Below are 23,021 nucleotides of genomic sequence, written 5' to 3'. Positions count from 1 at the left end.
TGTCCCCTAGTCGTGCAAGATGGTGGAAGTCCAAGGTGCCTCACTGCTTTTCTCGTTCATTGTGTTTGTGCGTTGTGGGCCTTCTCCCGCAGTGTTTCCATGATGGTTAATGCGAAGCACACTGAGTTCGGTTTTCGCCATGAAGCTCGAAATGAAATTGAGTCCAACGCGGTAAAAGTCTGATGTCACCGCGTCGTACAGGATTCCAAGGTGCACTCTCAGCACGATCATGAAGAATAAGGGGGAGATTAGGGCTAAAGCAGACAAACAACCCAGTACCCGTGGTGCACGATGCGTACGCACGGCCGGGACGTCGAGGCAGCCGTGTACAAGTGGTTTAACCGAAACTGCTTCAGACGTGCCAGCTTCCGCGTGCCCATATGAAAATGCTTATGAGTGCGACGAAGCCATCGCCGGTGTCGCCGAAGTTTGGAGTGAGCTGTCACAATTTCCGGAAGCCATTGACGGATCAACGGTCGTCTAGTTTTTCGGTACGGATGGTGGTGTCGCGACCACGGGAGGGCCCGAAAACGAAGATTACATTGCCGACATCGTACCAAACACGAGTGAAAATGGGCACAATGAGGAAAGCAACGACAGTCCTTTGCCCACATCCTCCAAGGTGATTGGTGCACTCGCACTAGTCCGCCGCTTCTGCACAAATGTGGAAGGTTGTGGCTTCAGCTGCTCCGACTCCTTAGACAATGTGGAGAAGTGCGTGCTGTTGCAGGTAGTGAAGTTGCCCAAGCGAAAGAAGATACAGGACTATTTCATGCGAAACCAAGCTAGTTTCATCAATAAAGTGTTTTCATAAATGGTATGTGCTTTTACGACGTCCAATTCTTTAGCAGGCTTATGTCGAATTATGCCCTATATCGAACTGATAGTAGTTTTTTGAGAGTTCGATATAACAGGGTTCAACTGTATATGGAAACAGAGGTCTATCTGGGGCAGCTGCTGTGAAACACACCCACGCATCACCCACGCACTGCCTCTCGCGATCTCCCGATTAGCGAGGCAGTCGCACCTCTCTTGGCTTCGTTTGCAACATGCAGCATGAGACAAATTCTCCGTGCCAGCCAATATATAGCGAAATAAAAACACATGTGCAGCTGTGCTGAAATTTCGCATTGGGGAGTATAGTAATCATCGATTTATTTTGGACTTACAACGCCTCTTCTCGCGTAAAAGTGCTTTATTTTATTTTTTTATATAGAAGGGCAACTTAGTAATGTAGGTGAAATATTTTTTTCCCTTCAGTGCCCCTTTAATGAGCCAGTCGTCACTAAAATGCCCTCTGCGTTACATGCTTTCTTCAGGTGTCGGACGGTTTCCTGATCAAGTGGACGCGCGACCCCAGAGACACAGCCTGCTTCCTGGGCATCACGACGTGCCACCTGCAGACCAAGAAGGCCTCGGCCACATCGTCGGTCGAGTTCCTCGAAGGGAAGCCCACCTGGGAGGACTTCAATGCCGGGGGTGTAAAGAGCCGAGTAAGGAAATTCCATTAGGGAGTGTTGAGCCCTGATTTGGGGAACTCTGTGCATTTTGCAACCTTCATCATCTTATGCTGACCTGTTAGCCTCTTTAGGTGCTCTGTCCACACATCAATATAGTAGTGCATGAAAAGCAAAAGCACTTCATGAAAATTATTATACTAGTATGATGAAAATGGTATTTAAAATTGGTTGCATATATCTTAAAACTTCTGATTGGATGCGTGCTGCAAGTTTTAATAATAACTGTACTAAAGTGCTTTAATAAAAGAATAGTCTGGGCCGATTCGTATGCATGCTAACCTGTTTCTCTAAACCTTTCTTTCTTTCGTTCTTTTTTTTCTTCCTTTATTCGCTTCTGCCTGTAGGGCCTTCAAGTACGTGAGATGCTGGCCCTAAATCTCCTTCAAGTCAAGGGTCTGTCTCTCGACAGGGTGATGCCACTTGTGGAAAAGTACCCAACACCTATAAGGTCAGTTGTTGCATGTTTGCGAGTCTCATGCTGCACCTAATATAGTAATGACAGATGTTGCGGTAGTCAGGCGCACCTCCTAGACGCCAATTGCACAAACACATAAACAGGAAAAAAAGATGTTGGCACACTTCCCAGGCTTTTCACGCAATCGGTTGCAGTTTCTTCTTCAGCTGTCACAACCAAGCAGTGCCTCCGGTTGAAGCAAAACTGAAGAAATCGTATCGCAATGAGGGCTCTGGCACTATCTGGTTGTAGAGAACGGCACCATTATGCCAACACTACGAAGACCTCCGTGATCAAGTTCTGCAACTAGCCAATCTTAGAGACCATGCAGATACCAAAGCTCAGCACAACGATGAGCAGAGCACGAGAGGCATCGTTCCATGTTAGCACAGCTTCTAGTGCAGTATGGCCAACAAAAAGGAGGGGGAAGGCATTCATGGTGGGGGATGGTAAGGCGACTGCCAATAACTCCATTTATGCTATTTGCATTGGGAATTTATGTGTTAGAAAGATTTACAAAGAGATGTTCTGTGATAACTGACACATTTCGCAAGTTTCATGAAATGTTGTCAGAGCACCCTTAGAAACATCTTCGGGTGTGTCTTTTACCAAGCTGTGTGATGTGCAGCTTACCATGTTTTTTACAAACAGTGGCCCGACCAATCTGGCAAGATGCTCGCATCTTGCTATGGCACCATCTCGTGGCAGGAAATTGCACCGCTTTTGTAATTGTGCCACTTCAGTACTAATACTAGCTGAACCCACTTATAGCGATACCAGTTTTAACAATGTATCAGATGGAACAATGAGCAGCCAATGCGCTGTCAACTTTTATATGTGTTATATGGTAAAATTAACAGGTTACTACGATGCTCCCATGCTGCATTATCGGCTGTAGCAGTTAAATCTGGCTGCTTGGCGTGGGCGCTGAAAGAAAAAAGAAAGCAAAATCCTCAAAGAAAATAAAAAGAAGCAGTCGCTTTGCCACACCCTCCTTTGTGCCGCACTTCTTTGTTGCATCGCGTCACTGACCTTGCATGCCTCTTCCTCATCTCCTTTCCAACCTCACGCCAACGTCGAAAAGGTGAAAAGGAGACCAGAGAAGAGCATGCAAGGCCACCAATGCAATCGATAAAGGTGTGCCGTGCAGGGTGCACGACATAAAGGCGGGTTTGGCAAAGTGACCGTTTCTTTTTATTTTCAAGGATTTCGCATTCTTCTTTCTTTCGGCGCACACACCGAGTAGCCAGATTTAATCGTTACAGTCAATAATGCAGTATGAGGGCATTGTAGTAAGCAATTTATTTTACCATAGAACACACACAAAAGTTCACAGAGCAGCAGCTGCTGATTGTCACATCCAAGTGTTGCTAAAACCAGCAATGCTAAGCATAAGTGGGTTTGGCCGTACTTCCTTCTGTCTAATGAAAAATGTTTGAACATTTGTACCCTCGACTTTATTTGTATAGCCCTGTTATAACAATTATCGGTTATAACTTATAACAACGGAATATTCTTGGCGCTTCAAATTTGGTATAAGTGGGTTCGATCATATATTGCTGAAAGCTGGGGCAGTTGGTTGTTGCCATTACGAAACATGGTTACACCGCTAAGGAAAATGAAGACATAAGCATGAAATGCACTGGATGGATACTTGTCATTGCACTGCACGCACGAGACATATTATTTGTCTTCGTCTTCCTTGGTGCTGTAACCATAATTTGTAATGCCACTTAAATAACTGTGAAGTCGTGAGGGTTAGTGTCCTAGTGTCCAACTGTGTTGTGGCTTTCACCATTTTGTCCAGGTTGTTTGAAGCATTCGAGAGAGCTGCCTCCGACCCTCGTGGCAATACAGCATTCCTGAAAGACTGTGGGTAAGGGAGTCGCTCATATTGTTGCCCTTCTGTAGCTTACTGCTGGAGGTATTGAAGCTTGGGAGTTTATGTAGTCATTTGAAACACCAAGTTTGTGACCTTGAGACTTGGTTCTGTTGCCTTGTTTGCATCTCTGGCATCATTGTGAAACCCGTATGGACAAAACATTTTTGAATTTCATGACGGATGTTATTCTCTCAGGTTTTGTGCACCTCGTAGAAAGCCCTTGAATTTGTAAAAAGAGATTCAAATGCCCATAAAGCTTCTTGATTTCCTTCGAAACTGCGGTTGGGGGCGACGTCTGAACAATTAAAGTAACAAACTCCGGAACGGTGCGATACCATGGACTCTATCAGGTTGTCCATGATATTGGACAACCTATATATCTCTATATCCTCTATAGTATTCTCTTTTGAGAGTTTCACCAAGCAATTGCACTGTGACATATCAATAGCCACTACCGAAGACTTGTTTAAATCGCCATTGCCATCGTGGTGCTTTAAGAAGACAGATCAAGCGACCAGGCCGTGCCATCATTTTTGTTGTTTTGTTACTTGGTTTACATTGCAGTCATCCCGGCTTCGTTATTTAAAGCCTGGGCTCTACAAATGCCTCAAGGAGAGAAAGTAGCTTTCAGCCACTTGGCTTTAATGTGACAGGTATCTTTGGTTGAAGCCTGACATTGCTAGTCCTCACTGAGCGAAGTGTGCGATGTTCCAAAAGGCAATTGACATTGTTACGGTGGGAAAGTCGACTTTGAAAAGCCATCTGAAGAGTTTGGAGCGTGTGTGCAATTCAGTGACTGCTTAGCTGTAAGGAATTGCAACTCGGAAGAAGATCTGAATATTTTTTCAGTTTATGTGTACGACTTCAGTTTGTTTCAGCCTCCTTAAAATCTTGGCCTTCAGCAACCTGGAAGTTCCTGAATTGACCTTGAATTTCGCATCGTATGTTCTGTACGAATCCTGTTGTTTCCACAAATGTCAACTCCAGGCCTGAACTCTGAACACCATTTCAGCTGCAGGAGATTGGCTGTTTCTTGTGCACTATGCTTAATGAAAAACACCCAGCCCATTTAGAAATTAATCTGTATAAATCATTAACATCAAAATGATAACTTAATAAGAGAAGCCATTGCATGGCAACATGCTAGCACCTCCTGAAAGCGCTGAGACATCTGTCTTTCAGAACTTCTTTTTTTCTAACGCATTTCGCACATAATAACCAATTTTGAAGAAGCAGTCTAAGTGAGCAGTGTCCTAAGACACACAAAAAAAAATTCAGCACAATCATTTTTGCTAGCAGTGACTGGTATCTGGAGTTAGCTCGGTGTGTAAACTTGTAGACACCGTCCCGCAAAAAGTTAGTTGCAGGACTGACCTGATTCGCAAAAGAAAGTTCTTGGGAACCTACACAATTGTCAAAGCGCCCAGTAAAACATTCCGCAATGCATGTGTATGAATGGCAGCACAGAAACAGCAGAAGAGGACTAAGAAGCGAAGGACATGGCTGGCCGGCATTGCCGGGCTAGGTCGAGTGCGTATGTATACACCTGCCCAAGAAAGGGTATCGGAAGACAGGTGCCGGTGTAGCTCATTTGGTTTAGAGCATTGCACCTGCCTTGGGGAGGTTGTAGGTTCAGCTCCCGCCGGCGGCAAGCCTTATTTTCTTCCTCTTTCATTTTGCCTCAAGATTTCTTCATTTCGATTTGAAGAATACGGTTCATTTCCTTTGTGCTTTCCTGGGATTCATGTGGTTGTCACTATAAAAAAAAACATTAAGCCCCATTGGCTTCCTGACTTTTTGCACAAATAGGCAGAACAAAGCATGTGAACTACAATCACTTATAAGGTGATTGTAGTTCATCTTTTTGTTTATTTATTTTTTTATTTATTTAGGATGCGTCACAGGGCTTCCTAAGAAGCATTGAGTGAGGAGGGCACAGAGCAATAAACAAAGAGTTATATCAGTAGTCAACAAACATTTCTCTGTTTAAAAAGATAATTAATGTCTGTTAATGGCAATTTAATGTTATCGTTTAGATTTATATGATCCATGTTTTAGCACCAAAGAACTGCAGTGTCTGAGAACTGTAGTTTAGTCTGTATTTTGGGAAAAAGGAAATCAGTGGCATAGTGATGACTCCTTTACCAATAATGATTAAGTACATTAAGGATTAACATAATTATAGAATACAGCTTAAACGAATCTATAATTAGGTAACTCACACTAAATTTGTTTCATTGCAAGTTGTTCAGTATAATAAAGCTTTAAACATTGCGCCGGTTGACTGGTTGAGGGCAACAGCGGTTTAGATGGAGCAGTGAAATTAATAAACCTTGCGGGCATAAGGTGGGGTAGGCTGATAATGTAGGTGATGATAAAAGTTTGATTATCTTTGTCACATGTTGTTACTTGACTTGAGACTACCCTTTTCTATGCAGGATCACTGGCAAAGCCTTGCATGAGAAGCTATTGGCATTGTACGGAAGTGTTCAGCCATTGCAATGAAGGAAGGACTGTATCACAGTGGTCACTGAAAGAAAATGTAGAGAAGATTATATATATTTATATGTCATGAGACTAGTGATGGCTCCTAACTGCCCCTTCTTCCATCATCAGCACAAGCACGTCAGCATCAAATTGACAACTGAGCAGAATTCTTGTCTCAATTCTGTCCCCTGCACTGTGTTGTCGTTGGTCATTTTCGAGAGAAATGCCCAAAATAAAAGTTTTTGTTCGCTGAAGTTCCAATGACCTCTGTATGTGTGTGCTCGTGTGCGTGCAGGTGTACGTGCATGTATATATGCATTATGCACCTCAACAGTATAGAGTACTTGACTGTGAAGAATATGTGGGAGCTCACGTGTTTTGTGGTTGTCCACAAAAGTATGGCATACTATACTGACCCAAATTGTCACCTACCTGTGAACGTTAATTTGATTACAAAAGTAAAACCCAAGCAACTTCAGTTCTCACTGTATGAATTCTTATATAAATGTCGCAGTTTTATCCGAAAGGCGAAGCATCCATTGCTATAGCAAATTAGTAGACAGCTATACTAAGTAAGGATAGCAGTTTTATCGGCCATATGAACTTGTAAACATTCACTTACTAACTGAACTAATAAGCATGGTGTCAGCGCGCAAGCAATCATGAACACGTCACACTCGATGACTGCGGACACTCGTCATAACGCAGGCGTGAGCAGCAAGCGCGGCAGCAGCAGCGAGCGAAGCGACCTTCGTGCTGTCTATCGCTTTAACGCAAACTGAGCGGCGAGAACACGATGGAATACAAATCCACAAAGGTTTGAGCCGTCTGCAGATCGCTATCAGGATACGCCGCGTGCGGCCGCGCAAAGTACGTAGTTGCTGGCGGAGTAAAAGCCGCCCCCTCCCTCCCACGCTGCCTCCCCGCTTTCCTCCCTATCGCGCGCGAGGTTGAGCCTCGATTGTGAGTTCCCCTTGCGCCCGGTCGCGAAATACGCAGTTGCTGCCGTAGTGCAACGCCCATCCCCCCACGACCTTTCGCGCGACGGAAGACAACGTGTTTGCTCTCCGCTTTCCTCCCTCGCACGCGCCAGTTGAGCCGCAATCGTCAGCTCCCGTCGCATGCTTTCACTCGCACATGCGGCGCGCGGCGACGGTGTTATCGCCTTTGGACTTTATACGGAACGTAACGGCGACGCCGACGGCAAAAATGCGGCTGGAGTGTCCGTATGATTGCTACCGCAATATAAAAAAGAATTGTATGAAGACACGCGTAGTTGCGCTAGTTGGAAGTGCGTGCAAACGTATTGCTGCCGAGATTGACATGATCTGGTAAAAGAGATGTTCATGAATACACAGTATTTTTATTACTAACGTTTAACGCTTTGGGTTGAATTTTACAAAAAAAAAGGCTGAGTACGTAAAGATGTGAAACGCGTATTTTATTGCCTTTAACTCATCATGAGAATGAAGGAAGCTTAAAAATTATAGAATGCGAGTGCCGAAATTCGCTTTGGTCTTTAGTGGCGGTGATACTCCCTGACGTTTATTCGAATCAGCGTCTCCTTGACTCTTGGTTGTCTCGTTTCGTTCACTCATTCTTATTAGCGCTAATTCGAGAAAAAGTCCATTAGTGTGTCGTTTATTGAACACACATTAACATCAACTTGAACCACGGATTGCAACTGCAATTATGATGAAGGGAAATCGCTGAAACTATAGATGCCTGAAACCACTTGAAGAACGCTCCGCCATGTCGGACGCGCAATTTGTGTGCGCTTTCCGAAACCGAAACCGAACAAAATAGTATTTGACTGATTTTAGACATGGCCACCAACATTACTTTAATTATCTCATTTACAAACTATCACTAGAGCTGTAATATGACTTTCGTAAGGCTGTTGCTTTCACAACGAAAGTTTTTCGAACAAGTTAGTGCCCCTTATCTACCACGGGGTGGCGGACGCTCGCTTCAGACAACTCCACGCAGCATTTCGGTGGATGCCGTGGACAGCTGTTTACTCGGTTTGTGAGCCGTTTATTTCGGAAGGCGGGCACACGGCCTCGACACCGGCACCATGGTTTTAGCCGACTTGGGCCGCAAGATCACCAACGCGTTGCGGTCCCTAAGCAATGCGACCATCATCAACAAAGAGGTGGGTGCCTTCCTCCGACCAACGTCGACGATGGCTCTCCGCTCCAAGGCCTACTTCAACGTCGTGCCGGCCTGTAAAAAGAAACGTGGTTCTTCGTGTGTCGATCTCGGATTCGTGTCGTGTAAACCCACGTCGGGATGTGTTTAGAGAACGCTGTGTGAACATGTGCGCGCTTGTGTACTACGTAGCTGCAGTGGACATCAAAAGTTGGGGGCGACCGCTGATGTCCGGTCCATGCCGCTGATTCTCTTGCGTGTGCGTCGCGCGTATGACAGCTGGTCCGGTCTAAAATGCCAACGAATCCCTGCCGGCCGGTGGTTAGATACAAAAGCGTAGGCGCAGGCCAGGTTGCAGCGTTCGCCTTGAAAACAATGCCGCTAGTCAAAACGGGCAGCGTTGTCCCCGGGCCCTTGGACGTTAATAACGGCGCTGATCGTGCGCGATAAAGGAGACAACTGCAGTCTGAAAGTTGGTCAGTGAACGTTATCCTGAGTTTTAGGATGTGACTGTAACCGCAGTTCGCGTTTGCGCGGAAGTGAATGGCGTGTTTCAACCTGCGTGCGCTAAAAGGGGTCAAGTGTGCTAATTTGCATAGGCGCGTCGCGTGTTTGCACGTCGCAATCACGGTCGTCGTAACTGGTGTTGTTGTAATGTGTTGGTTTCGCTTTGCAGGTTCTAGATTCTATGCTAAAGGAGATATGCACGGCGCTTCTAGAAGCTGATATCAATATCAAGCTCGTTAAGCAGCTCAGGGAAAATGTCAGGTGAGTTCAAACACATGGACCTCGACATATCCACGCCATATCGTGTTTTCATTTTTTATTTCTTTTTTCCTGCATCCATTCCAAGACACTCTTAACAGTATTGTTCAGGTTGATATAATGTGGCTGTTGTAGTGTATTTTTGACATGTTATTGCTAGAATCTCTTTAAGTGACCCAATTCTTTTTGCTTTTATTGCAAAACCTGTTGCAAGTGTCAGGTGTCGGCGTGTTTAACGTTGTGTAGCTCCCTACATGTCCTTTGCACTTTCACATCATGCCAGTAAACTATGAGGTCGCAAAAACGCAACACATAGTTGAAAAACACATCAGTCAAAACTTTACATTGCCAAGAGCTGAAGTGTAGTCACCAAAACGTTTTCTCTAGCATTTCATCGAGTTTGGTTCGGGTGTTTGCTTTATAAGGACATATCTGTTGCTACAAAAATTCTTCTATTTTCCTTCAAAAGGTTTCACAACTCACGTTTTGAGCCCTCAGTCCCACATAAATTGCAAAATTTCCATGTGCAGCATTTCTTATCTTTGAAACTTCACTTAATTATACCACCCAAGGCTTTATTATTTAATATAAATGTGCCGTGTGGCCCTCAGTTAAAGGGAACACGCGTGTGCATAGCATGTACGAATTTCTGGCAACATTTGCAGCAGATAGATGCATTATGGTTGGTGGCACTTGCAGCTAGTTCGCCAGTGGTGTGAAAGACGCACATTAATGTGTCCCCTTTAACCTTTGACTGGACTGTACTTAATTTTGCTCCGTTTGCCATCATTGCAATTTTTCTTGTACTGCGTTCAAGACTATTCTTGCATTGTCTGTAGTTACCTCTAGTATTCTACATCCTTTCTTTTAGTGGCAAGATTTTAAGTAGAAATGAGTATGGACCATCTGGAAAAGTGGGCTTTGTATGTTGAAATCAATGCTATTACTTCCCTTATTTCTAAAGAGACTGACAGCCGTGTTTAAGAAATATTTAATGTAAGTTGAGATTACACATCTGCAACCTGTCTGAAGAGGAAATGTCATTCATTAGATGGCTGCAAGATGTATTAGGAGAAAAACAATGAAACTCTCTTCATTCTTTTATTCAGTCTACGAAGCCTATGATGCTTATCCTTTGGATTCATAGCTGCAAGAACTACGTGTATTTGCGGCTGATCTGGGTTGACAACGTTCAAAGTGGCCTGGCAGAGTTTTTTTTTCCCTCGGTATGATCTGACAGCCATAATTTTCCCCTATATATTTGGCCAGAAACGAATATTGAGCGAAAGTTTTGAGGATCAAGTTCTCGACAAAGGTAATAAAACCGTTTGACTCGTACTGAAGATTTTCAAATATTTATGCATCCCTAAAAAATTACTGATATAACATTTTAATTCTCTCTTTCTTTTTTTTTTGCATCAAATAAAGCTCTAAGCTCTGTAAACCCCATAAAATTCTGGTACTGTCTCAGAACACCCAAAATATTTTACTAAAACACTTGTTCCTACAAACCAGTTTCAGTATTGGTATCCAGGAGGTGGATACATCATGACATCATCACGACTCCATTTGTGTAATTACTATTTCTTACACCTTGCAGTGTAGGCAGAATAAATGCATACAGCACTCTCGTTTATTTTTCACGAGCAACATGTCATACCTAGCCTTATTTCTGCAAAGCAAAATTTTACAGCAAAGCTGTTAGGTGGAGTTCCGCAGCCGTTTTCGTGCAGCAGTGAAGGCTGGTGTGCAACAGCGTGCTTGGTATCAAATGTTAACAGAAAACAGCCATAGTCCCGAATTATTGCTTTGTGACGTAATAATCAATGATTAGAGAATAAAGTTTGCCATGCGTATACCTCATTCGAATGGATAACCACTTATTTGTGTTTTTGTTTTTTTTGTCTGTAATCAACAAGTTTTAAAGCAAAGCTGTGTTTGCAAACCCTCCCAAACTTTCCTGACCCTGACAGCTGTTTTGCTGAATATATTCTGGATAAAAGTACAAATGTTATACGAAGTTACCCACAGAATGGCTTACACAAACTTCGTATTCTGACCACGTCTTTCCAGCTCTGTTCTGTGTAACAAAAAGTTAACTTGCTGCAAAAAAACCTGCACATATAATGTCAGCTCACAGGACTCTCTAAAGCACACCAATCTGTTAACAGAATGGCGAATTATATTTAAAGGGGCACTAAAGGCAAATATTAAGTTAAGCTAAAGTGATATATTAATGCTCGAGAATCTCTAAGGCGTCAATATTATCGCGAACAGAGCCTTAATAATTGAGAAATTGAGGTGCAGAACAAGGTTTGAGACTTCCCCGGGACATTCAAGTACTTGCCCGAGGACGAAAGCACTCCTCAGTTAAATTCTAGCACTAGTACTCAACCACTCATTGCATAAAACATCCATGCATTGTATTATAAGATGAAATAAAATGCTTTCCCATTTCTATTTCATTTTTAAAAAACAAAACTCATTGAAAGCACCCTTCACAACGACGCAGCCGGTCAAAAGGCTTCATTTTCGCTCAACTCTGCACCATCCACACTTTCGTGTTTCAATGGTTTCGTTATCATGTAGTGCTGCACTGGTTTTGCTGGCTCACTAGACTAGCACAAACTGTAAGCAGCAGAGAATTCAACTTCCATGTGATGTTGCGAGATGCCAGAACGGTCTACACCACTTGACCAAAAAGCAGCTGCAGCGGCGAATCTACTGCTTAGTCTTGGCTTGGTACCGCCATCTGTCGGACGCCGTTTCACTCACCGACGGCAGCAAAGAATGGTGATGGCGCATGCAACATCACTTCTGCTCCAGTTGGATGGCGGTCGATTTGAATTTCGAGAAAGGTATTCGGACTCTTCAGATGCAATTTTCTCGGAAACTAAGTCTTCTGTTCGAACAAAACTAGTGTTGCGAGGTTTCTGGGATGGTATTTAAACAGTCCACGCCGACTTAGTATTTGCCTTTAGTGTCCCTTTAATGGATTCCTCTAGTTACTTTTTTTTCTTCGATTTAGCCACTCAGTATTTGCCACTGGGTTCTGGGCCAATCCTCCAGAATGGGCCAATCTCACTATGTACAAATCCTGCATGCAACGTGTAGATGTAACATTGGCTTACAAATATCTCTGAAGCACACCGTTCAATTAGAGTGGTTAATAATGTTTCAGAAATTCTTTGATTTACTTCACTTTCGGAATAGACGCAGAGCAGTGTAATATGACATGGGGGACTAAAAATAAAGACACAAAAGCACTACCTTTTCAACTATCCAAATCCAAACCAACTAGCCCGGCAACATGCCCTAGCAAATTATTTTACATTCTTTGATTTAGCCATTCAGTATGTAGCACCACTGGGGAATGCCTGTTCTCCGGAATGGGTATGACCCACTGTGACACAAGAGATACAGAATTCCTAAATGTTACTCGCTACGTGTCGTACTATTCTGTGCGCGCACCTGTTATCATGAAATTGTATGCACAGTCGTTAGCTGTGAATCGTTTAATTAACCGCTTTACTTGAGCTTCGCTTCATATAGATTCCAACATGTACGTTGGCTCTGCATGAGTCTTAGTGTTTCCCGACCTTCACACTTGCTTAGTGTCATCCCTTCATGTGCAAGAAGCACGTGGTAGACCTTCTTCTAGAACTTGGGAAAATATGTGTCACGCACTCTTCGAATTCGTTAGTACCACTCTGAGCCACTTCCTATTCATTCATTCATTCATTTATCCAGTTCTTTGTACAGGATGAATTTGCTGGTCAATCTAAGCACGCAGTGCTTGTAAAATGGCCCCTATTATTATTCGCCTTTTGTCTTGCACTGACATTTGCTGAAGGTATGAAGGCGTCTGCAGGTAATTATATAGAAAGTTGCAGCAGATATTTGCACGCTCCTGCAGATCTGTCATCGACATCGATGAGATGGCAGCCGGGTTGAACAAGCGGCGGATGATCCAGTCTGCCGTGTTCAAGGAACTCGTCAGGGCAAGTTCACTCGAAATAACTTTTTCTTGCACTCATTGGTTGCTACTTGGGGAAGCCATTTTAGTGCACGTAAAATAGATGCAAGACTGTGGTGTCCGGTCTTGTGTCCTTTGTGTCTATCCTATTTGCACTTAATACGGCTTCCCCAATTTCACTCAGCCTGCGTCTACATTGTGCTATGAAGAGCAAATACATGAGAATAGATAAATAATTTGCCTGGCACCTGCTGTACCGACATTGATGAGGTTTGTCGTGTTTAAAAGAAAAGAATTTGAATCTAGTGACTGCAGCAAGCAGATGTTCTGTCTAGATCACCCATATTTTTTTTCAAACATTTTTTTTTAATATTGCAAATGGAAAAAGAAAAGAAGCCCTCTAGTACCAAGTTGTCAACTGTAACTCAGCAATAAAAATAGCATTGAAATTCTGTAAACTACGCCAATTGAAACATCTAAAGTGGACAAAATTGATGTATTATGCACGGCTCTAAAACGTGCCACTAATTTGTAAGTGGAACTTCTGCAAAAGCCTTGCAAACATTGTAACGATTTCACTTGAGCTGTAAATCAATATATCAAATGTTTCCACTTTAGATGCTCTAACAGACGCAGTTAACAGAAATGCGATGGTGCAGATTTGCAGACTTTATGCAGGTGAGTTTTTTAAACTTGCAGATTTTAGGCAATTTTTGTGAGAAGCTTGGAAGTACTAAATCAATATTCTGCTTCCTAGAGTTGATGTAGTTTAACTTTCTTTCTGAAGTGCAGCACACTTCATTCAAATCGGTCCTGCAGTTGTGTCATGAGAGCATTAGCGCATTTTACATGTACTTGACTGTGAATATAGGAGTCGGCCCTGAGCTAAAGCTTCCTCTTAAGACGTAACGGAGCCTCATAATCCATTCGTGGTTTTCGCACATGAAACCTCAGAATTCGAGACATGACTGATGCTCTTATTTTTCTCAGCTTGAGAAAAAATAAATAAGAGCCGATGTCTGTTCCACTACTTCCTTATTGTACCTGCGGCACCTCTTCAAGGCATCTTTTGACAAATTTAACTCTTCCTGTGTCTAAAATGAGCAAGGCTGATCATTTATGTAGCCGAGGTGCAGACGCCACCACTGGTTATCTTTTTTTTTTTTTCTTCTCTAGACTTTTAAAAAACAAACTGCAGCAAATAGTGCCATTCCACTCTGGGGCTCAATTGCTTTAAGAGAGGGTCATTACATGGTGCAAATATTCACAGAATGTGGTTATATAGATAACAAAAGTTACACTCGTTGTCTATACTATAATCGCTTTTGGGGAACTTGCCGGCAATGCAGAACTGGTACCTGTTACTGCCAACATATTATAAATTCCAAGACTTGCATGCCAAAAATTAAAAAAAAATAGAAATGCATTTGCACTCGACTAATTTTCCCTAGATATCCCCAAAACATAGGTACATGTAACACTTGTGTATTTCACAGCATATGTTTTTTTTTGGGGGGGGGGACCGCTGTTTTAACACCAAGACTATAGTCTCCACATTCTTACTGATTGGACAAGACCTCAAGGACTGATAGGTATCTATCCTGCGTTCGCAGTGTGTTGGCCTCAAAGTAATTAATGAAAGTGTTAGTTACTTAATTAGCACTTTAAAGTAATTACTATTAATTAATTTTTATTATTAATATTATTAATGAAATTGATTAAATATGAATTAATCAATCTTGCCATATTTAGTGCAAGCAGTGCCTACTATACAGTAGTATAGATAGGGCTCGTAACATGCTAAGGCTTGAATAACCACCGGCTGCAGTGCGGGCTCATAACATTTGGCTGAATTTTAAAGCCAGGCTGTCAGTTTTGGGCTTGATTTCTCCGCAACCGAAGTGCAGATGGTGTTGAGATAGTCCTTCAGCTGTGCTGCTTGCTGAAATTTCCTCATGAAACAAGTTGAATGGCCTCTTGCGGCAGTGTTGGTGATTGTTTAGGGACAAAGTCGCTAAGTCGCATCCCAAAACACTCCACATTTAGTGAAAAGCAGCTCCTTTGTGACAGCCTTTACTGCTTCTCCTCATGGTCATCTATGCACTATAGTGATGCAATAAACATTATTATTATTACAATGATGATGATGACTTGTTTGAAATTTTGTACTGTGTTCTAGTTCTAGTAGTCAAGACGTAGAAAGGGAAAATAACCCCTGCTTTTCTAAAATGGCATCATACCTCATGATTATGCATTGCCCAGAAAAGCAGCTTCGATGCACCCAGATGGTTCGCTGATAACATCTTCTGTATCTCTTTAGAAGTAGTTAAAAATATAGGTACGTATGCGAACTTTTTAGGATATAATAGGGGTCACGCATGTGACCCCTATTACATGGCATGTAGCCAAAGTCCCATGAGGAACATTACCTGGGCAATTTGCTGGCGATTTATGTCACTGTACAAGTCACTAAAATAGTCACAAGGACTCTTATAAGGCAAAGTTGTCATTAAGGTTAAATTGAGCGACTTTCTCGCTATGTTACGAAGCCTGTCTTGCAGTCAGCAGATGAAAACTTCTATGATAATCAAGGGTTCTATTTCGTATCAACGCATTTCATTTCTTTAAATTCATTTTGCCCTTCATCATTGGCTCAGATGGCAGCACACCAATTGTAATCTCAGTGTTCAGCCTGGTAGCATGGCGAATAATACTAAGAGAATGGTAAATAAAATGGATTTAATGGAATATGTTCCACTGTCCATTCTTGATAGCGACAAGTATGTGGGACACCTTTTAATGCGATCGCATTAAGAAGCCCGTGTCACAGAAAATTCGCCGTCGGACGTCATTCCGGCAAAAGATTTTCGAACCACCCATACTCGGTCCCTCCATGTGGTGCAAGAAAGTTACTGAACTAATTGTATTTCTCAAGCTAAAGTATTGTTAAAAAATCGTAAAGTACCACTTACACACAACCTACAGACATGATAGCGTCGGAGTGTAAATTGAATATACAAGAAAACATAATTTTCTTAAACGAAAACTCAAACAAACCCCTTTCCCCATGTTTCTACCATCCATAGACCAGCCACAGCGTCTGCCATTTGCGCACACCGGCGCGCGATTATCTTGGAGTCCACGGTGCGGAGCGCCCATTTCCTTGAAACAGTTCCATATGGCGCCTGGCTCCGCCGCATCACAGCCTGCGCAAGAGGCCGCATTTATACCAAAAGCCCACTTTCGTGTATAGCGTTCCCTGTGAGCGTTTCCCAGTAAAGATTATGGTTACATACGCTGCAGTTGCCGGGAAGCATAGATATTTGAATGCTACCATGTTCCACTCTTAAAGGCGAAGCTTAGGCGTCCTCCAAATTTTTAGCAGTGTGATGTGAGCATTTTCTCACAAGCGTTGTTTAAGCGTGGCCATTTCTTGTTGGCAGTTGGTGGATCCCAGCGTCAAGGCATGGCAGCCGACAAAAGGCAAAAACAACGTCATCATGTTCGTCGGCCTCCAAGGCAGTGGCAAGACCACGACGTGCACAAAGGTTTGTTCTTGTCTCCTCATTAATTCCACTCGCGTGCACCGTACAACATTTCATTTTGCTTGGAGGCTTTTTTTTTTTATTGGGTTTTATGTGCCAAACCCACTTTCTGATTAGGAGGCATGCCGTAGTGGAGGACTCCAGACATTTCGACCACCTGGGGTTCTTTAACGCTTAGAGGCTGTGTCAATACGCATGAATAGAACTAAATGGAGGCTTGCATTCTTGGATGAAGACCGAAATGGCACTTATGAACGGGACAGCAGCCGATCACACACATGAGCACGACTAGCAGCCATTATGTTAATTTGTGGGCAAGACCTACATGTATGCAAGGGCGCCTGCACACTGTGCAGTCCACTTTATTAAAACAATACCTTGCCTAACGGACCGATTGTTATGCAACCGTTATGTGAACGGTTTGACTACAGTCGAACCCGTTTACATCAAATTATTCTGTATATCAAACAATTTCTGGACGCGGTATTCTTTCAGTGAGTATATATAGCAAAAATTATGCTTACATAAAAAAAAATAGCACCGACTCCCGATATATCGAACAACAGCGAAAAGTGCCCCCAGAAGTTGGCTTTCCCTCGCGGTGGCGGGGAAACCCCGCGGTGCGGCTCCATTCAACCGCTCTCCCTACCGTGACCGTGCTGCCTCAGACGAGCCGTCGACGCCCCCCTGCAAAAGAATGATCCTGGCCCGCCCGCAGCGCTTGCTCAGACAGCCAATCAGAGGCTCTTGTGCCCTCGTCGCGCAAGATGGCAAAAATACGAGATGTCTCGCTGCTTTTTTTGGGCCTTCCGCAGTGTTGCCGTGACGAAGCGGTAGAATTCACCTTTCGTCAGGAAACTCGAAATTATAAATCGGGTCGAACGTGGTGAGAAGTCGGATGTCCCCGCAGCGTGCAAGATTCCGAGGTGCATTCTCAGCACTATCTTGAAGAATAAGGGGGAAATTAGGGCTAAAGCGGCCAAACTCGCAACCCGGTGCCCGTGGTGCCTGACGCGTACGCATGGCTGTGCACAAGTGGTTAGTTCAAAATTGCTTCAGACATGCTGGCTTCCGCGTGCTCGGTGATGACTGTAAGTTCTGATGAATACAACGAAGCCGTTGCCGGTGTTGCCAAAGTTTGGAGCGAGCTGTCCGTATTTCTGGAAGCTGTTGACGAATCAACAGTAGACGAGTTTGTGAGTGCAGATGATGGTGTCGCGACCACGGAAGTGCCTGAAAACGAAGATACATTGCCGACATCCTACCGAGCACAAGCGAAAGTGGGCACAATGAGGAAAGCAATGACGGTCCTTTGCCCACATGCTCCGAAGTGATTGGTGCATTCGCACTTTTCTGGTGCTTCTGCGGAAGGTTGCGGCCTCAGCTGCTCTGACTCTTTAGACAATGTGGAAAGTGGGTGTGTCACATGCCGCGAAATTGCCCAAGCAGAAGAAAATGCAGGACTATTTCATGCAAAACCAAGCTAGTTTCAAGTGATTTTATAAATGGTATGTACTGTTATGACATCCAATTATTTAGCAGGCTTATATCGAATTATGCTCTATATTGAACTGATAGGCGTTTATTTGCGAGTTTGATATAGCCAGGTTTGACTGTACATCGTATAGTATGGACCACTGTTAAAGGGCCCCTGAAACGGTTCGGACAAATTCTTGCAGACGTAGGGTACAGCTAAAGTTAATCATTCGCACCACAATTTGTGTGAAGTGTCTTATATTAAGAGAGCTACGGACGATTGTAAGTTACTCTCCTCCATAGCCATGCATTTTCTCCTCAACTCGTTCGGCGAGTGATCGGGCCCAAGCTCCACCTTCACTGGCTCTCCGTCATGTTGACACATCGTGTTCTCTACTTCCGGTTCTCCAGGAGCGAGCGAGCAAAGCCTCTCCAATCTCTCTGGCACCTGCTTGGCAGTTGACCCCAAGCAAGAGCTATCGAAGCAGCGTTCATTGCGAGCATTCTGTCACAGCGCCGAACGTGTCTGGTGTTGCGGTAACCACAGGCGGGCTGGGCCTTTCGACGGATGGGTGGAGGCATAAACTCAAGCTGATGAAGCAACTTTAGCGTAGACACAAGAACGAAAGGCAGATGGCGACACTGCCTTGGACTTTCCGTACCAGTTCATACCTGCCAACCTACCCGATTCGCCTGGGAGAATCCCGATTTTTGACTGAACTTTCCGATTGTACGATCACTGTCTTATATCTCTCAAAAAGGAGTCTCTCTTCGCGCAATAATGATTTTTGCGAAACCAGCACCGTAGAATCTACAGCCACATCGTAATCGTCAGCTTCACCAACAACGGCTGCACTAGCACCATCAGTATCATTGACTAAACAGCCGACTACAGTGCCTAGTAAGCCGACCAAAGCCAGAGCCATTGTAGCTCCTGCATTTCATGCATGCCTTCCTCCATGGTGCATCTTGTTGCTGCAGCTTGTGTGTATGATTAGTGTTGGCTAGGCCCTGTGTGTGCGGTGCACCGTGTAAAGTCACAATCCTCGTGTGCTTGATGCCATGGCACTATCAAAGCCCTAGAAAAGGTATTTGCAGAAGCTTTTTCGATCTTATACTTCTGAATTTTCGTGCTTTCTGACATCAAGAAAAGAACATTTTCCATTTTGTACAATGTGTGGATGCGACGCCAGTGTGTCTCACAGTGGCAAATGCGACTTGAAACTGCACGTTTCCATGGCGAAGCATCAAAGCTATGTTTGCACTGCTGAGCAGCAAGACAACATAGTGAACTTTTTCCGGAACAACTGCGACGACAGTGTCATATGTGGGGAGTGCCTGTTTACGGGATTGCTCGTCGAACACAACCTACCCTGTGTCAGCGACCACGTTGGGCCTCTTCTACGGAAAATGTTTCCAAAATGCGATGAGGCGAAGCGTTATGGATGTTGACGCTACTCTGAAACACAACTCTGAAGAATGCGGAGGTGGCCAACGTGAAATTTATTTCACAGGCATCGCTATCGCGTCTTCATTTCTTTATTCAGTTTCCTTCAGCTGCTGCCCCGAGATTTCAATGAATCTGCTGAAGACGCTTTAGATGCTCTCGAAGCTGAGTTTGCCACATTAAAGGCATACAGTCTTCAAGAGGACATTTTGAATAAAGAAAGGTGGGACGTGCAGTGGTCTATGGTTGGAAAAATGAAAAACAGGTTTCACTAAGTTGCTAAGGTGATGCTCGATTTACTCGTGATACCGCATAGCAAGGCAGAGTGCGAGAGGATTTTTAGCACGGCGCAACCCTTCAACATCTGCTAGTGAAGGGCCGTCAGTCTGGACCAGGTTTTGAGCAAAGCTACTCCGGCAAATTTTTGAAGTGAGCGAAGTCTGCTACTGCAAGGTCTCTGCAAAAAGGACTCATCGAACACTGCCTGAAAGTTTGAATGGAACACCCCCGGTCCCACCGGAAGTTGAAACAGTAAATGCACCCCCCCCCCCCCCCCCACCCCTTGTTGGCGTCAATAAAATGTCTCCCGATTTTTTATCTCGCCAGGTTGGCAGGTATGCCAGTTCACTCTTACGCCATGGATATTGGACGGCATCTGCTTGTGCCTTGGTGACGTTTTGACTGGTAAAGATGGATTATGTTGCATTCTAAAGTAGCCGTAGACTCAACTTAGCAACTTTTGAAAGCTTTTGCTGCGACACAATAGCCGAAAAAATAAAGTACTTTGAAATTCGTGTCATCATACTGACATGCGTACCATCAACGGGATTTTGGCGTGGAATTCTAAGAAACAGAAGTTTAGCCTTCATTTCCTGTTCCAGTATCAACCTCTCACTATGAAGTTAACTAGAAAACAGTTTTGAAGAAAAAAAATACTTGATCAATTGAAATTGACTTTAGTGCTTCTCTTTTAGGGTCCCTTAAAATGCACCTCGTTACTTGCTTCAAGTTAGTGCATTTTCGGTGGCATGAACATTGTTCGATGTTTCCGACACACATCCAGCACAACGTCTTCGTTTGTGTCTTCAGTGGTCTGTAGGCTACTCGCCTCTAACAATGCATCCTGCTTAGTCGCTATGGCGCTGCACTGCAGAGCTCGAGGTTGCGGGGTCAATTCCAGCCATGGTGGTGACATTCCTGTGGGTGTGAAATGCAAAAATGCTTGTTTACTTAAATTCAGGTGCACGTTAAAGAAACTCCCAGGTGGTGAAAGCTAATCTGGAGGCCCCACTACGGTGTGCCTCGTAATCGTGTCATGGTTTCGGTGCATTAAACCCTTCAATTTAATATTTTAATTTTTATTTATTTATCTTTTTCTCTTTGTGGCAAGTAAGCCAAAGCACACGGGGTCTCTTTTGTCTGCAGCTGGCCTACTACTACCTGAAGAAAGGCTGGAAGACGTGCTTGGTCTGTGCCGACACCTTCCGGGCCGGTGCCTTCGACCAGTTGAAACAGAATGCGACCAAGGCGAGGATACCCTTTTACGGAAGGTGAGCAACCACCTTTGTTTGTGCTGCAGACGTACGCACTGTACGCTTTTGCATGTAGCTCATGCCACAACGAATTGGAGTGGTCTTTCAAATAATGTTGTCGATGTCCACGATCGAGACTCCCATCAAATAGAAACTACACGTACCGTTTTCATAGCTGCGTTTGGCTTAATTACGTTTAAATACAGTGCAGTCCACTTATAACGATATCGATAAAGACGAAAAATATGATCGTTATAACCGACGATCGCTATATCTGGACTGCAGTTATCAAAAAAAAAAAATTTTTTTAAACGCGTTTGCGCTCTTTACCTTTGCAGCTCTGAACTCGAATTCGCTACTTGCTCTAAAGAATAGATGATGTATACAGTAGGCCGTGAAAAACAAACTTTATTTCTAGCGCCAATGACCGTGTCAAGGATTAGGCGCGCCGAAATAGTCCGAAATCTGCACTTGCTTTTGCGGCAGCTTCAGCTTCACAACCGCGGTGTGCATGGATTCCAGCTGCTGCGCGAACACTGGCGGCAATCCTTTAGCATGCATAAAATCAGTTAAGGAGTCGATCGACGACAGTGCACTTTGCGTGGACATCGTGGTCGAGGTCAAGGAGCCACTGTCGATCTCGTTGTCACTGTCGCTGATGCCGTCGCCACCGTCGCACAACTTTGCGTCTGTCGAGACAGTACATCTTCGGCGATCGCCTCGTCGGTGACCTCATCGCAGAACGAGGCAGCACTGTCTGCAGTCAAAAACTCCTCCTTCGACACACCACCTGTGTCACCAGTAGGAACGAGCTCCCAGAGCTCGGTTATGTCAGCGACTTCCACCGGGTCGGTCTCAGCGGGTTGGGGAAGTTCGTCCTTACGCACAAAGCCCGCCTTCTTTAAGCCATTGGTGATGAACCACTGGTAAAGCGCCTCTTCAACATCGGCGTACAAGGGGTCTCTAACCCCTTTTCCGCTGATCGGAATGGCCGCTGATAGCTCCTGCCTTCACAATCGCGGTGCTCCCGGTTTTCAAGATGGTTGATATCGTTAACTGGACGAGCTCATACTTCTTCACGAGGGCGCTCACCTTGAAGCCGCATCGAGAGTCCTGCAAAATATCCATCTTCGTGTCAAGCGACACAGCTTGGCGCCTTGTCGGCGCCATCTTCGAACTGGGTTGAACCGTTGGTTGCACGCTGCTTCGGTGGCGTCAGCCTGCTATCGCGAGAGAGACGCGGGACGGGCGCCACCGCGCCGCTTTGCTTGTCGCTTCTTTTTTTCTTTCTCTCTCTTTCGGAGCGACTGTGGCCGACGCGCATGAAGCAGCTAGCGCCATCTTGTGGCGCGCTGCGCCAACGTTGGCTGCGCCTACTCGTGCGCGGGCGGGGCGAGACGCGCTGCGCGGTAATGGCGGCAGATACGAACTTACGGAGGTAAACATCGCCTCGTCTCGACATCGTTCGTTTCAGGGAACTAAGCAACGCAAACGTTACGATTATTTGGCACGGAAAACGCCGTCCAGACTGCAAAATTTTGATCGTTATATCCGATATGCGGTGAATAACCTATCGTTATAAATGGTTTTTTTCCCCATAGACCTAATGCATAAAATGACACTCTCATGTCGACCCATCGTTATAACCGATATATCGTTATATGTGGTATCGTTATAAGTGGACTGCACTGTAATTCCAAAGAGCCATTGCATAGCTGCAGTGACACACTGATTCTTGTTTGAATAATGTAGGTCTTTGCTTGCGTTACAGAATTGCAATGAACCC

At 44.3% G+C, this 23,021-nt stretch overlaps 2 protein-coding genes across 2 annotated transcripts in view; both read left to right on the top strand.

Annotated features, from left to right (window-relative positions):
* Positions 1-6,597, top strand: part of mus81 (mus81 structure-specific endonuclease subunit) — a 42,069-nt gene extending 35,472 nt beyond the window's left edge. Inside the window, exons 9-12 of the mRNA XM_050181055.2 lie at positions 1,320-1,493; positions 1,865-1,968; positions 3,782-3,850; positions 6,295-6,597. Of these exons, the coding sequence (XP_050037012.1) occupies positions 1,320-1,493; positions 1,865-1,968; positions 3,782-3,850; positions 6,295-6,361 (414 nt within the window). The 3' untranslated portion in view covers positions 6,362-6,597. The remainder of the gene's footprint in view (positions 1-1,319; positions 1,494-1,864; positions 1,969-3,781; positions 3,851-6,294) is intronic.
* Positions 6,598-8,302: 1,705 nt separating this feature from the next.
* The window catches only part of Srp54k (signal recognition particle 54k), a 32,902-nt gene continuing 18,183 nt past the window's right edge, over positions 8,303-23,021 (top strand). Inside the window, exons 1-5 of the mRNA XM_050181056.2 lie at positions 8,303-8,498; positions 9,171-9,262; positions 13,176-13,260; positions 16,679-16,783; positions 21,129-21,253. Coding sequence (XP_050037013.1) covers positions 8,421-8,498; positions 9,171-9,262; positions 13,176-13,260; positions 16,679-16,783; positions 21,129-21,253 — 485 coding nt within the window. The 5' untranslated portion in view covers positions 8,303-8,420. The remainder of the gene's footprint in view (positions 8,499-9,170; positions 9,263-13,175; positions 13,261-16,678; positions 16,784-21,128; positions 21,254-23,021) is intronic.

This window comes from Dermacentor andersoni, chromosome 7 (assembly GCF_023375885.2).
Source record: "Dermacentor andersoni chromosome 7, qqDerAnde1_hic_scaffold, whole genome shotgun sequence".
NCBI lineage: Eukaryota > Metazoa > Arthropoda > Arachnida > Ixodida > Ixodidae > Dermacentor > Dermacentor andersoni.
The sequence above is the reverse complement of the archived record's forward strand: the minus strand, read 5'-3'. Positions and strand labels throughout refer to the sequence as shown.